Genomic DNA, 15,696 nt, shown 5'->3' with positions numbered 1-15,696 from the left:
ATTTATATTTTTGATATTATTTTTGCTTTTCACTTTAAGTTACCTCAGGTAGCACTTTTACATTATTTTTTCTCGTACATTTCTCTTTTTCAATGATCATTATTATCTCCATTTCAAAAAGATAGGTTTGTTTCATATACAAATTACACGTGAAACAAATTGAGGGAACTACTTAAGATTTCAGAAATTGACCTTAATGCCTTAATCAATACCCAAACATTTATGGAAGTATCCCTATTTTAAATTTTGCAAATAAATTAACTAATATATACGGTTTGGAGGACTATCAATTGAGCCAAATTACACGATACCTTTCCTCTTGGTGGCCATGCGTAGGTAGGCATCTTTCCCCTTGGTGGGCATGGGTAGGTAGGCATATTTCGGAGACATTTTACTTAATTAATTTGATGAACATGTCTAGCTTAAAAAAAATAGCTTGCAGATTAATAGTCGATTAAGCGACGTATTATATAGCTGCAATGACGTCAAGGAGTAGAGGTCCTTCCTTTACGTTTGTTTAGCTGAGAAATAAAAAAACACTGAGATGAATATATATACTTCGTGCAAATACTACACCAAATAAATCCAATTAGGGTTAATACTTAATACCACACATCTTATTTATCCTTAGACTAGAGGTTGTTGCTTGCTGGCTATGTTGTGAAAAGCGCTCTAGGCGCACGAGTCGCCCAAGAGGCGCCTAGGCAATTTTGGAAGGTATTCTTATTATGGGAAACCGACTTACAATTAAAGTTCTTTCGAAATACCCGACTTGCTGGCTCTATAAATACTTGCAGTATCTGCAGTTTTAGTTATTGTTAACTTATATTGATCGCTCTTGGTTTCTCTATGGCCGTAAAAGACCTTCTGCGGCCTCCTGCTATTGTTGCTAAAGGGAACACAATTCCTCCTTATAAAAAACGTGATTGTTTAATCCCTCGCAAATCTGATGATTTTGGTGATGGAGGTGCGTTTCCTGAGATTCATGTTGTCCAATACCCGCTAGGCATGGGTACGGAAATTGGACAAGAGAGGCTTGTTAGGTCAAAAATCTTACCACTCGCAGTTGATGCTCATGGTAATGTTGCATATGCTGCGATTCTAAGGCAAAACGAGAATGCTTCAAAGATTGTTTACTCTTCATACACAGACCTAGTTCCTAAGGTTTTGAAAGTTGGTGGTGATGAGCCTGATCAATCTGACGAAGAATTGGAGAAAGAGATCACGACCCAGAGCACAAAATCTGCTATTGAGAGGATTGTGAGTGATAAATTGAGTGCAGCACAACCGAAGAATGCCGTCGCTTTACCGTCTGATACCAAATTAATCAAGTATAGACCATCTCAACAATCGGCAGCCTTCAATTCTGGAGCAAAAGAAAGGCTAGGTACGCTGACTGCTATGCCTGTGGATCCACTTGAACCACCAAAGTTCAAGCACAAGAAAGATCCAGAGGCATCTGGATCACCACCTATTACGGTTATGCATTCCCCTCCTCGTCCGCCAACCGTGCAAGATTATCAAGAATGGAAAATCCCGCCATGTGTATCAAATTCGAAGAATCCAAAAGGATATACAATTCCACTGGATAAACGTTTGGCTGCAGATGGGAGAGGTCTTCAAGAAGTTCAGATTAATGATAATCATGCAAACCTCGCAGAAGCGTTATATGTTGCAGAGGATAAGGCTAGAGAATCAGTGGCAATGAGATCAAAGGTTCATAAGGAAACCTTGCTAAAGGAAAAGGAAAAGAAGAAACGAGAGTTGCTGGCCTTGGTACAAAAAGCTCGGTCTGAAAGGACTGGTGGTGCAGCTGGTGCTCCACTACCTCCTTCATCTGTTTCTATGACTACATCTGACAGGATCATGAGTGATGCTTGTGAGGATATGGGAGGAGAGAGTAGGGAGGAGATTGAAGAACAATTGAAGAGAGAGAAGATTCACGAAGAGAGAAAGAGGGAAAGGAAAAGAGAGAGAAGATTAGAAGCTAAGGATGAGGCAATGGGGAAGAAGAGTAAGGTTACCAGGGATAGAGACGGAGATGTTAGTGAAAAGATTGCTTTAGGTATGGCTAACGCTGGAGCTGCTACTCGTGCTGGAGAAATTATGTACGATCAGAGACTTTTCAACCAAGACAAAGGAATGGACTCTGGATTCGGTACTGACGATCAATACAACTTGTATGATAAAAAGTTGTTTACAGCACAAAATACTATATCTACTCTGTATAAGCCTAGGAAAGATACTGATAGTGAAATGTATGGAGGTGCAGATGAGCAGCTTGAGAAGGTTATGAAAACAGATAGATTTAAGCCCCATAAAGGATTCACGGGTGTTCCTGAAAGGGCTGGTCCAAGGGATAAGCCAGTTGAGTTTGATAAACCATCTGGAAAAGATGATGATCCGTTCGGGCTTGATCGAATGCATGTCTAGACCATCCAGAGCCTAACCACCAAATTAGTGCGTCCAACTCTTCCATCGTTGAAGGAATTTAGATTGTAGGCTTTGGGTGGTTTCCATGCACTTCCTCATGGCCTCGTAATCATTTTCTTATATATATATATATATATATATATGCCTAAAGCATGACCTTTGATGATGTACTACATCCATGACGGAAATGTTATGCTTGCCAAAAAAAATTTCTGTCGATGAAGTATATCAACAAAGGTCATGCTTTAGGAATATGTAACAGGGAATGATCCAACGATATAATGATAAACTAGGCCTTGAGGAAGTGGCATGGAGACCATCCAAGCTTAAGAGTTGGACGCACTAATTTGGAGGTTAAGCGTTGGATGGAAAACCATGAAACTAATACTGGGGTTAGACATGCTTTTGACTATTCTGTCAGATGTCCGCACATGCATTTTTAACATCTTTAGTCTGGCGTTCCAAGATTGGATAAGATACCATGACTTATCCTCGATATATTTGGGTGCCCAGTAGGAAGAATTGGACAAATGTGATAAGGTGACTTTTACCCCGACTTCCCTTGAAGACTCCACCATTTTGTTAAAATATAAATACCTGAAATGAGAACCTTTTATACTATACAATTGCTGGCGTAAATTGAGAAAATATAAGCCGAGGAAGGGTTGATGACTCTGGGGATTGATAAAGATTTGATCTGGTTTTCTAAAATAAAGATAAGAAATCAAAGCAAATTCGAGCTTTCCAAAGCAGGCGCATCCTTGTCACAACGGTTGTCACAGACCCTTTTAGAGCCCAATTTCTTCTCAGAAACCTTCCAAAGCCACATTCCTTATCACAAATCCGAACCACATTATTCGGCTTTTCCATCAGCATCTTTTTTGGTTTCTTTTCCTCGTTAATCCGTGCGTTTGGCCATCTCTACCTCTTTTAACTTCAAAACTAGGACTGTCAATGAGCTCATTCCGTACCCCTATTTATAAAAGTCGTGCCCAATTCATAGGATACGGTTCCTAAGTTTTTTGGACACGGAACCAACCGGTACTCGTTGGGTATTAAAAAACTATTCATTTTTTTATATCTTCTCAAAATTTCAATTTCTAAAAGATTGAAATAAGGGTCGGGATCATGGGACGTCATATTTTGACAAAGGGTTTTGACACATGATAATAGCCACGGATCAACTTTCTTCCAAAGGCTAAAACACGATTGATACGGCAAAGGGTTTAGTTATGGATCAAACGAGTTTAACTGAGTGAATCAATCGGTTGCCTAAACCGCCACCACGAACATCTTGCCTAATTTGTTTTCAATGACTAAACCTAAGCAATATATCTCAGTTTTCTCTCTCGATTAAATTTTGTTGAAAATTTGATCAAATCACATGTTTTATAATCGGAATTGTTGTATGGGTACAGATTTTCAGTTTTGACTTTGATTTATTCTCTTATAATCCTATTCCCGTTTGTCCAATTTATAGAAAAATTAAACAAATCTAAACAAGTCGGCTATTTGTTGAAGGGATCCAATCTGAAACAATCAATTCAAGTTTTACAATACTAATCCAAATTGCATTTAGTCCACTTTACAATACTTAATCCAAATTAAGAAAATTTAATCCGATCAATCAAACATAATTTCTTAAGCGTATCAAGGGATCCAGTCTGAAACATTTTGTTAAGGTGTTTCTAATCACCTCATCGGGATATAACAAATCTTTCCTTGAATATAAAAAAAAATCATCATGAAAATTCCTTCCATCAATTATCAGCAACGTTGTCGGCATAAAGAGGAAAAAACACTCTTTCAAATCGTGGAGAAAAGAAAGTCGTATCATCTCACGATTCTCACTGATACTGTATTGGCTCGATTTAGTTCCTGAATAAGTAAAACGCTTCGACGTCAACAAATTAATACCCGTCGGATGAAAGTTAATCTGTGGCTATTACCATGTGTCAAAATCCTTGGTCAAAATGGGACGTCCCAGGATCCCGACCCTTGAAATAAATGGTCTGATATCCGCGGATACCCGCAGTGTATCTAAATGGCTAATAGCTCCAATTTTATAACCGGGAACCCGACCCAACTAAATCAACAATGGTATGGTTCAGTTCTGGGTAATTGATTTGGTTCTGATCTGGTTCGGTGTGTGTACCGACCAAAACTTGACCAAAATCACTCAAGTTTCCTTGTATACACCTGACTTGTTTTCCTAAGAAACAAGATGGCATTCTTCCCGCATACGGTCTGCGTTATTTTTGGTTTAGGAAACGTACGTAAGAGTGGATCTTTATGATCCTGTAATATTATTATTCAGGCCTAAAACCATATCTGGGCAGGTTTTAATTTGGAAAGCGATTACTATTAGGAAACCGACGTATAATTAGAGTTTTATTAAGGGGTTTCTAGTAGCCGACTTACAAAGTCTATAAATAACAGCAGTTTGGTTAATGTTAACACATCAATCTCTTTTCGCTCTCGCAGTGTCTTCTTCTCTCGGTTGTTAGCAGGTACGCGGATTTTCTTTAATTTTTCAAAATTTCGTAATTAGATTTTCAATTTTACCCAAGAATAAGAACTTTTGGAAAGGAGTTTTAATAGGTTTCTTATAGCCGACTTGCTGGATCTATAAATACCTGCAGTTTGGTTAGTGATCGATCCATCTTAACTTGATTTTGCTCTTGGTTTTACTATGTCGACCCTAATAGATATTCTTCCGGCTGTAAAATCAACAACATCTACAGCTCATTATGACCATGCTAACTCTCCATGGTTTAAGGAAAGATATCTCAGCAATCCAGAACCAGCTCACGCTGCTGTAATTGCACATGCAAAAGCGAAAATAATTCCTCCTTATCTAAACCGACATGGCTTCGTGCCTCGCAAACCTGAGGATTTTGGTGATGGAGGTGCGTTTCCTGAGATTCCTGTTGCACAATACCCGCTTGGTATGGGTAGGAAAGATGGACAAGCGAAGCTTGGGTCTAAAATCTTACCACTCACAGTTGATGCTCAGGGTAATGTTGCGTTTGATGCAATTGTCAGGCAGAACGAGAATGCTTCAAAGATTGTTTACGCTTCACACATAGACCTAGTTCCTAAGGTTTTGAAAGCTGGTGGACATGAACCTGAACAATCTGACGAAGAATTGCAGAAAGAGATTGAAGAAACAACCCAGAGCACAAAAGCTGCTCTTGAAAAGATTGTGAATGATAATTTGAGTGCAGCACAACCGAAGAATGCCGTCGCTTCACAGTCGTCTGATACACAATTGATCCAGTATACACCATCCGGACAATCGGCAGCTTTCAATTCGGGAGCAAAGAAGAGGCTGGTTAAGCTGGCTAACATTCAAAGGGTTCCACTTGAACCACCAAAGTTCAGGCACAAGAAGGTTCCAAGGGGATCTGGGTCCCCACCTGTGCCGGTTATGCATTCCCCTCCTCGGCAGCTAACCGTGAAAGATTACCAAGACTTCAAAATCCCTCCATGTATATCAAATTGGAAGAATCCAAAAGGTTATACAATTCCACTGGATAAACGTTTGGCTGCAGATGGTAGAGGTCTTCAAGAAGTTCAGATTAATGATAATTTTGCAAAGCTTGCAGAAGCGTTGTATGTTGCAGAGGAGAAGGCTAGAGAATCAGTGGCAATGAGATCGAAGGTTCATAAAGAAATGTTGTTAAAGGAACAGCAAAGGAAGGAACTAGAGTTACGGGCCTTGGCGCAAAAAGCTCGGTCTGAAAGGAAAATTGGTGGTGCTCCCCCTCCTTTATCTGTTTCTCTGCCTACTCCTGACAGGATCATGAGTGATCGTGGTGAGGATATAAAGGAAAATGATAGGGAGAGTAGGGAAGAAAGAGAAGAACGATTGAAGAGAGAAAAGATTCGCGAAGAGAGAAAGAGGGAAAGGGAAAGAGAGAGAAGGTTGGAAGCTAAGGATGCAGCGACTGGGAAGAAGAGTAAGATTACTAGGGATAGAGATAGAGATGTTAGTGAAAAGGTTGCATTAGGTATGGCTAACACTGGAGCTGCTACTCGTGGCGGAGAAATTATGTACGATCAAAGACTTTTCAACCAAGATAAAGGAATGGACTCTGGATTCGCAACTGACGATCAATACAACTTGTATGATAAAAAGTTGTTTACAGCACAAAATACTATATCTACTCTGTATAAGCCGAGGAAAGATACTGATAGTGAAATGTATGGAGGTGCAGATGAGCAGCTTGAGGAGGTTATGAAAACAGATAGATTTAAGCCCGATAAAGCATTTACGGGTGTTCCTGAAAGGGCAGGTCCCAGGGATAGGCCAATTGAGTTTGACGAACCATCTGAAAAAGATGATGATCCGTTCGGGTTGAATAGGATTCTCGAGGTACAGGGGGGACGTAAAAAGCCTTTGGATAAAGTTGGGAGTGGTGGAACAATGAGGGCAAGTGGTGGTGGATCTTCCAGAGATGATTATAATGGTGGATCTGGTCAATGCCGAACTCGCATTAGGTTTGAAAAAGGTGGACGTTAGAGTTCATGCGCTTTTCAACGACTATTTATCTTCCTTGTAGTCTGCTTTTATTTTATTTTTTTATTTATATACTTGGAAAAGATTGTAAGGTATAAAACTGATGTTTTTATCGTATTCTAAGTCGTAACCTTTACCTTAAATGTTTTATCTTCATCTAGGAATATATATTTATGATGAAAAATCTTCATCTAGGAAAAGTGTTGAATTTCTTGTTAATAGCTTTTAATTAATTGCAAAAACATGAGTTTGTAGTAGAGCTGTCAACCGGGCAAGTTAGGGTCAACCCGGCCCTAGCTTGACAAGCCATGGATGGGTTAGGGTTAGCCCTAGCCCTAGTACTGTTCATGTACAAGCCCAAAACCCCAACTCTAGTTCTAGACGGGTTGGCTCTGACGGGTTGCGGGTTGGCTGGTAAATTTGACTTTATTATTTTTGTGCTAAAAATATGAATATGTAAACAACCACAAGTCTAAATACTAAAAAGTGCATACTGAAAACAGATTACAGATTCCACAATACAACTAAAACATGATTGAAATGAACCAAACCAAAGTTGTGGAGTGGAATACATAGACTGATAGACATAGTTACATACATATATAAAACCAAAAAAAAAAAATACAAACTTCCACTTTTACTGCCTACCAGTTTACCACAGTATCACCTACTAAAAGTCTAAAACACTTCATCACTAGTGAAGAGGAGACCATAATAACAACCAATTCTTGCACAAAAAGTGTCATATAATTCATATTCATTAATAAGGAATTAAGGATATAGGTCCAGGATTGTGATTCATATAAGAATCCTCAAAGTGAAAGTAACTATTATCTAGGTTTGTCCTTTTATATACAAAAGTGGACAAACTGAAGTACTGAACTGAAGCTACCGTCTACTGAACTGACTTTGAAATCTTGAATCACAACCTAAACCCTCATATGCAGTCACATATACAATATATATCGTTAGTGTCTCCCTTCATATTTATACAAAAAATAGGAGACAGTGATATCATATGGAAGTCCAAAATATTTCGTAAATCAGTGCCCAAAAAATGTTCTTTTTCCATGTATCTTTGTAATTGTGAGTCTAGAAGTGTATCACTTCAAGATGCTCCAGTATGAATCTGTAATTTCCAGCAAAAAGTATATCAAACAAAAGGATGTGTTAATGTAAATAAATAGAATTTTCATAATTCCCCGCTTTATATCGCTGAAGTACGGATACTAATTAGACGCATAAGAAATTACTGCCTCATTGTTGTTTGCTGGCTCAAATGCCAATACATCCTCACTAATATCATTATCTTTCACTTCCTCAACATCAGTTGATGCAGCTCCTACATATAATTGAAAATAAGTAATTATCAATCTCATATATATTGTTAAATAGACTTACAACTAATTTTAAATATTACTCAAGACACATAGCCTCTTACTGATTCCATATATCCAATCACGAGTTGTTATCAATGCCTCGGCACCTTCAGGTGATAAGGAGCTGCGATATCTGTCAAGTACCCTTCCCCCAAGGCTAAATGCAGATTCTGAAGCAACAGTTGAAATTGGAATTGATAAAATATCGGTTGCCATTCTTGTTCTAGTTCTGACTTGTCAGATTGTTGACCACCATTTTCTTTTTCCGTGGCAAATTCCTGCATCAAAAAACTTCAACAATTAACTACCAGTTCTATATGGGCAGTTATAGAAATGTTCAAGCAGTTAAAACTTAAAGAAATATCACCTGCATAAAAGCACTTCCATTGCGTCCAGAATTCCCACCATTTACAGTACCCGAATTCTGAGTTTCATTGGTTGTCGAACCTCTTAAAGTTGACGTCGTATGATACTCTTTATAGAGTGCCGCCATCCTTTTTCTAATAATATCAACTTCCTTCTTCATTTCACGCTCAACAGGATACACCTTTTCAAAAGTAAACTCTACAAATTCAAACTTCAATCGAGAGTCTAAAACGACTGTCATTGCCAATATTGGACTCAATTTTTTCCAATACTTGGAAAAATTTTCTTGCATTTTCTTCGCCATGTTTCTGATGAACTCAATGTCATTAGTTGTCTCTTGATCTAATAATACTTTAATCTGACAAACCCCATCAAAATAAAAATTAGAAGTAGGATACTTGTTTCCAGAGAATAGAGTCGTGAGGTCATAAAAAACCTTGAGAAACTTCGTGACCACTTTGATTTGCTCTCATTCTTCCCCATTAGGAGACTCTGCATAGTCAGGGTCCACCAACCTCAAATGCGTGAAGACTTTTTCATACGAAATACAACTTTGCAACATAAGATAAGTAGAGTTCCATCTTGTCGAACACCCATCTTTACTGACATTCCTAAATCGCTGACAGTATCCAAGAAATTTTTTTTTCTTCTTTGTGAACCTTTAAGGTACTTCACTGCTAACCTTATCTTGATTACTGCTGGATCAATCTCTGTCAGTCCATCTCTTACAATAAGATTTATTATGTGAGCACAACACCTTATATGAAAGTTTCTTTTCCCAGTATCCGACATAACATTCCTTGCAATGAATCGACTCTTCATTATCTTAACACATGAAGTATTTGATGCAGCGTTATCCAAAGTGATGCTGGTTACTTTTCCTCCAATTCCCCAATCATTTAACATTAGAAATAACTTATCTGAAAGTGCTTGACCAGTATGGGGTGGTGGCAGTGGAGAAAAATTTAAAAGAAACTTCTGCAATACCCAATCTTGATCAACAAATTGTACTGTTAAACTTATGTATCCAGTGGTGTTGACGGAGGTCCACATGTCTGATGTTAGACATATTTTACCTGGAGCACATTGTAATTTTTTGCGAATAACTTGTTTTTGGAACTTATGCATTTTAAGAATATCAGACCTTGTAGTATTCCTTGATATGGTTTCAACATCGACATTCAGATAACTACATAACTCCCTAAATTCAGTCCATTCTACACAATTAAAGGGTATATTTTTACAAATAATTAGTCTTGCAACTAAATCCCGAAACTTTGATTGATCTATTTTGCGTGCACGAGTAGCCAGTTCTCTATTATTTGTAGATAACAAAAGTTGCCCCACATCTTGCATCTTCAGTCTAGGGCACTTCTTTAAATTCCTTGACATAGTTGATGTTCCTCCTTTCTGACTGTCATAAGCATATTACTTCCCACAATGCTTGCACGTAGCCTTTTCTTTACCATCTTTGTCTCGTGACCAATCAAAATCATTCCATACTTTTGATGTAAATTTCCTTTTCTTTGAAGCATGCTCTTGAATTGTCATCGAATCTACTATTGTGATATCCTCTTCACTCATGACATCGTCATGGTCTTCTTCAACTGACATTTTAGGAAGCTACATAAAGAATTCAAAAATCAAAATTAGTAAGCCTTGAGCTACATCACAGGGGACTAGAGCTGTCAATAATTAAAATCCCAACAAGTACACATCCCAAACTGGCAAAGGCAAAGCCAACAAAAGTATGCTTTTTTACACTTTCATGTAAGCCAAAATAAAACATGTGCTTTCTGATTCTGACATGCTGCATATGGAGTTCATTTCCATTTTCAGAATCAGTAAACCTTTGTAATTCAAATAAATATTCACAAGCATAACTTAAGCAAGCTATGCATTATTAACTTATTATAGATTGACATTAAGAGATAGATTGACATTAAGAGACATGAGTTAACAATAAATGACACAAATTCGTGAAAAGGGGATTGGGGTTCTAAGAATCATTTCCACAAACACCTAACAGTACTTAAAGACAAGTTATGCATTAAAAACTTAGAACTACTCACCTAGATTAGGAAAGTAGAAGTAAAATCATCTGCCAATTTTTCCTATTCTTCTTCAACGGAAGTCTAAAGGTAAAGCCCTAACCCCTGAAAATCAAACAGATAGTTAGAGAATGAAAAAAAAAATATCATTAAAGTTAAACTTAAAGATCAAAATCTAATCTATAACTTAGAAGTGAAAAAACAACCTAAAGGATAAAACTTGGTTAGTTGATTACGAGTAAAGCCCTAACCCCTGAAAATCAAACATATAGTTAGAAAATTAAAAAAAAAAAAATTATAGTTAAACTTAAAGATCAAAATCTAATCTAGAACTCAGAATAGAAAAAACAACTCTATTTAGTTTTAAGTTAGACACTTTACCTGATTATGAATACCTCCAGAGTCCAGTCCAGACTCTCTCAGACTCCAGATCTAAAACTCGAAGAGAAGTTTTCTGATTTCTCTTTCTTTAGAAAACTTAGATAAGAATAAGAAGTACCCGGTTACCTGGGTAGCATGTGAAATACTACCGATACCTCCGATAACAGGTTATTATCATAATTTAAAGGGTTGGATGGTAACCCGCGGGTTAGACCTCGCCCGACTTGTTTTCTATTAGGGTCAGATATAACAGACCTAGCCCGGTCCGTTTAGGAATCAAGCCCAGCCAAGCCGGGTTGAAACAAGCCGGGCTAGGGTCAACCCGCGGGCCGGGTTACTAATTGACAGCTCTAGATTGTAGAATATTATTTCATAAACATGAGTTTTTTTTCTTCGCGCGTCACCATGGCCACAAACTTCACCAAGGATAGGATCCTTGAAGCGTTTAATTAAGGATCCTATTTTCACAAAGTTCAGTTGTTTGAATTTACAGAAGGCTTTAACTTAGCGCTGATGCGGTGAGGGGCAAGTCAGGCAATTATGTGGACTTGTCAATTGACTTCACAGAGAAAGTATCTTTTCCCTTGTTCAAATAAGAATTATGTTATTGAATCGTGTTGTATGGCCTTATCACCTCATGTTAAAGATTGGGTGTTTACTAACAAATGAAGGACGTCCCTCATGCTTTAATACTAGAAAGACTGGACAGAGGCATTTGCAACCAGGAATGGCTGGACCTTCACCCTCATTCTTTAATCAAACATCTCCCAATGATTGCTTCGGACCATGCACCAATACTGCTCATCCTGCGAGCGCTGGAAATACCAAGAACAAAGAGTTTCAAATTAGAACACCTCTGGTTCCTCCACCCACATTTTAAAAATGTAGTCAATGAAGCTTGGAACCAAATCCACCACCACCTTGCTCCAAAGAATCTATTTCATAGGCTTTCAAATACGGCAAGTGCACTACTAAAATGAAGCAAAACAACATTTGGACATCTGCCAACAATGATTAAAGCTGCAGAACACAACATTGAGTTTACACAACACAAATGTGCAATTTCGATGGGGATAGAACTACACAACTGGATTCAAAAAGAAATAGATGCTAGGAATACACATCTAGTGTTAACTCATGCCTTAGAGATGTACTAGAAACAAAGATCACGAATGCAGTGGCTACAACAAGGGGATCTCAACACCACTTACTTCCATACCCAAGCAACCATTCATAGAAGAATTAATCATATACACCAACTCCAGCTTCCACAAGGTACTTGGACAGAAACACCTAAGGAGATAAATGATTTAATACTTCCATTTTTTTACTCGCAATACAGATCACCACCAACACAAATAGACATGCAATTGTTTGAATGCATTGGCCCAAGAATCTCAAACAATCAATGTACTATGCAACTTAAGGAGGTAAAGAAAGAGGAGATTAAAGCAGCAATTGAGTCAATTGGTTCTGAAAAAGCCCCTGGCCCTGACGGGTACAAGTAAGTTCTACAAAACCCTTTGGGAAACCACTCGTAACCAAATTTGTGAAATGGTGACCCATTTTTCAATCACAACCACCTTCAACACCATTTCAACCATACCAACATCACCCTCATACCCTAAATCCCAAACCCCACCACTCCGTCCCATTTCAGACCCATATTATTATGTAATGTGACTTACAAAGTGATTGCGAAAATCCTAGTCACCAAACTAAGACCTATTTCATCATAAGTACATACCAAAGCGCGTTTGTGCCTAATCGTGCCATACATGACAATATCTCTATAGCGGATGGATTGTTTAACCACATCCGATCTTCACCACCAACCAAGCACCCAAAAATTGCCATGAAACTAGATATAAAAAAAGCTTATGATAGTTTGGATTGGCAGTTCATCAGATTTGCATTTACAAAAATGGGATTCCCATCCCCATTTATTGAGTACATCATGACATGTGTAACAACAGTCTCGTATTCAATAACCATTAATGGATCGCATCATGGGCATATTATACCAAATCGCGGCCTGCGACAAGGGGATCCCCTATCCCCATATATCTTCATCATTTATGCAGAAGTACTTTCTACCAATCTCGGTTAGCTAGAACTACAAGGGAAGTTAAAAGGCCTGAAACTTTCAAACAATTCATCATCAATCCTACATCTAATGTATGTTGATGATTTGTTGATGACATGCACAGCTAACCCTGCCACTTGCATCTCAATTAATGTCATTTTGGAGGCTTACTCAAACTCAGCAGGCCAGCACATAAACAAAGAGAAATCCACCATTATCCATCACCCAAAGCTTTTTCCACACACAGTGCAATGGTTGCAATCAATATTTGGGTACAACACCACATCAGAGCCACCGGTGTACTTAGGAGTACCGTTTAAAAAGGGTAGAAACTCTTCTCACCTGTTTGCAGAGCTACTCAAAAGAACGGAACGCAAAGCACAAGGTTGGATTATGAAATGCGTGAACCAGGCGGGCAGATTGGTACTCATCAACACGTCTTTAACCCCAACAACAAATCACATTATGCAGACACAAATGCTGCCAGAACACGTACACCAAAAGCTGGACATAATCACAAGGAATTTCTTTTGGGGACATGATCACCAACATCGAAAGTTTCACCCCTTTGGATGGGATAAACTTGCAAAACCAAAGGCTGACGGAGGAGCAGCATCAGGAAAAGCAAAGAGCATAATCAAGCATTACTACTGAAAAGAGTCCGAAAACTACATAAAAAAGAAGACACAGTGTGGAACACTATGTGTGAAGAGAAATATCTACACCAACAACCAATCCTATCACTTGATAAAGAGAAATGCAAAAAACAAACAACCAGTCCATACTGGAGAAGTTTAACTAACTTGGTTCCTTTTTTGCAGGAAATTTGCTTCACAAAAATAGAAAATGGCCAAAACACTCTAATAACAGACAATTGGATCCCACACCACACTGCCACACCAACCACGAATCTTCCTATAAATACCCTGGTGGCAGCACTCATGAATCCACACTCAAATAATTGGAACCACGAACTCATTTTCAACACCTTCACCACCAACACAGCCCAATGCATCACCAATATCCACCTCCCCAAAGAACCAAAACCCGACCAACTCATTTGGCCATTCTCAAAATGTGGAAACTATCAAGTGAAATCTGGTTACAATGCACTCATAAAACCCAACCCTCATCAACCCTCAACCAACAACACCATGCCCCAACCACATCATTTCAACAATGTGGACTACAAAAACCTTTTGAAAATGAATTGTCCACCCAAAATCAGGCTCTTCTTATGGTAAGTCATCCTAGAAGGATTATCAACATTTGATAAACTTCATCACATCCATCTCATACCCAATGATACTTGTACCAGATGTAACAACCAAACAGAAACGGCACACCACATTTGCTTTCACTGCCCCAAGGATACACAAGTTTGGAAACTAATCTTTACTCATTTAGCCAGAGGCCCAAATACGGAGAGCAGCAGCAACAACAACAACAAGAACAACAGTAGCAGCAACAACAACACCAACAACACCACCAACAACAACACCAACAAAGTCTACAAGGAGTTACAATTGCAACGAGATCTACATCAATGGGAAATTCAACAACAACAACATCGGAGAATATGAAAGAAATATTGGACACCAAGCTATCAACAAATACGACGATGCTATATGCCTTTACATTATGGCATTTATGACCAGAAATGAACAGGTCTACAGGAAAAAGCAACAGACACCGGAACAAACGGTGAGTATAATCTTGACAATGTTGGAGGAATATAAATGGGCACAAAACCACATCATCCCACTACATCCAAATGATGACTCAGCACAAAAAAAGAAAAATACAACATACAGAACATCAACGATATGGATAGGTTGGGAACCACCACCACCAAACTGGATTAAAATCAATACTGACGTAGCGGCAACAGGAAATCTAGGACCAGCAGGATGCATGTGCAGAGACAACACTGGGAAAATTCTTTTAATAATGGCGGCACCACTAGGAATTTCATCAGCAATCGTAGCAGAAACATGGGGGATACTAATGGCGGCTAGAATAGCAACTCAACATCGATGGCCAAATGTATGGTTTGAAGCAGACTCGAAATCACTAATACAGCTCATACAACACAACAGAGCGACACCCCATGGTATCTACAAGAAATGCTACAAGAAATCAACAGTCTAATATCCAAAATTCTTATGGCAACGATCACACATGTATACAGAGAAGGAAACCAAGCAGCGGACAAGGTGGCGAATGAAGCGGTGTAACACCAGAGGACGAATCCTATAAATGCACAAACAAAAGTCTGGGACAACATATTCCCAAATTTCTTAACTAGCATCTCCCTTGATGATAGAAATGGAATCAAATTCCCAAGAATTGTCAATATTGTAACTCACCTTTAAGTAATAAAATTTCCAACTTCAAAAAAACAAAAAAAAAGGACGTCCCTCTTTTCAACAGTCAGAGAGCCACTTATTTAATTCTTTTTCCTTTTTTTTTTTTTTT

General features: G+C 38.4%; 3 protein-coding genes across 3 annotated transcripts; 2 read left to right on the top strand and 1 right to left on the bottom strand.

Moving 5' to 3' along the window:
• The first annotated feature begins 849 nt into the window (after positions 1–849).
• On the top strand, positions 850–2,433 carry LOC113336235 (SNW/SKI-interacting protein A-like). Its single transcript, XM_026582200.1, has one exon. It carries the CDS (start codon positions 850–852, stop codon positions 2,431–2,433), a length of 1,584 nt encoding a protein of 527 aa, XP_026437985.1.
• Positions 2,434–5,125: 2,692 nt separating this feature from the next.
• On the top strand, positions 5,126–6,958 carry LOC113336231 (SNW/SKI-interacting protein A-like). The gene has a single exon (XM_026582196.1). The coding sequence runs from the start codon at positions 5,126–5,128 to the stop codon at positions 6,956–6,958; it is 1,833 nt and encodes a 610-aa protein (XP_026437981.1).
• A 1,105-nt stretch (positions 6,959–8,063) lies between these two features.
• Positions 8,064–10,092, bottom strand: LOC113336234 (zinc finger BED domain-containing protein RICESLEEPER 2-like). The gene is made up of 6 exons (XM_026582199.1): positions 9,250–10,092; positions 8,702–9,058; positions 8,548–8,612; positions 8,397–8,491; positions 8,209–8,297; positions 8,064–8,084 (listed from the first exon to the last, which is right to left on the bottom strand). Exons 1-6 carry the CDS (start codon positions 10,090–10,092, stop codon positions 8,064–8,066), a joined length of 1,470 nt encoding a protein of 489 aa, XP_026437984.1.
• Between the last annotated feature and the right edge of the window lie 5,604 nt (positions 10,093–15,696).

This window comes from Papaver somniferum, unplaced genomic scaffold (genome assembly GCF_003573695.1).
Source record: "Papaver somniferum cultivar HN1 unplaced genomic scaffold, ASM357369v1 unplaced-scaffold_151, whole genome shotgun sequence".
In the NCBI taxonomy this organism is placed as follows: Eukaryota; Viridiplantae; Streptophyta; class Magnoliopsida; order Ranunculales; family Papaveraceae; genus Papaver; species Papaver somniferum.
This window is presented reverse-complemented; position numbering and strand designations above follow the sequence as displayed.

Bases quoted from the DNA above. Each gene is read 5' to 3' on its own strand.
- LOC113336235 (XM_026582200.1), top strand. From the start codon at position 850: ATGGCCGTAAAAGACCTTCTGCGGCCTCCTGCTATTGTTGCTAAAGGG.
- LOC113336231 (XM_026582196.1), top strand. From the start codon at position 5,126: ATGTCGACCCTAATAGATATTCTTCCGGCTGTAAAATCAACAACATCT.
- LOC113336234 (XM_026582199.1), bottom strand. From the start codon at position 10,092: ATGTCAAGGAATTTAAAGAAGTGCCCTAGACTGAAGATGCAAGATGTG. The intron at 8,492-8,547 runs GCAACCGATATT...ATCTGCATTTAG, and splicing joins TCAGAACTAGAACAAGAATG to CCTTGGGGGAAGGGTACTTG. The intron at 8,298-8,396 runs GTAAGAGGCTAT...AATTATATGTAG, and splicing joins TGATTGGATATATGGAATCA to GAGCTGCATCAACTGATGTT.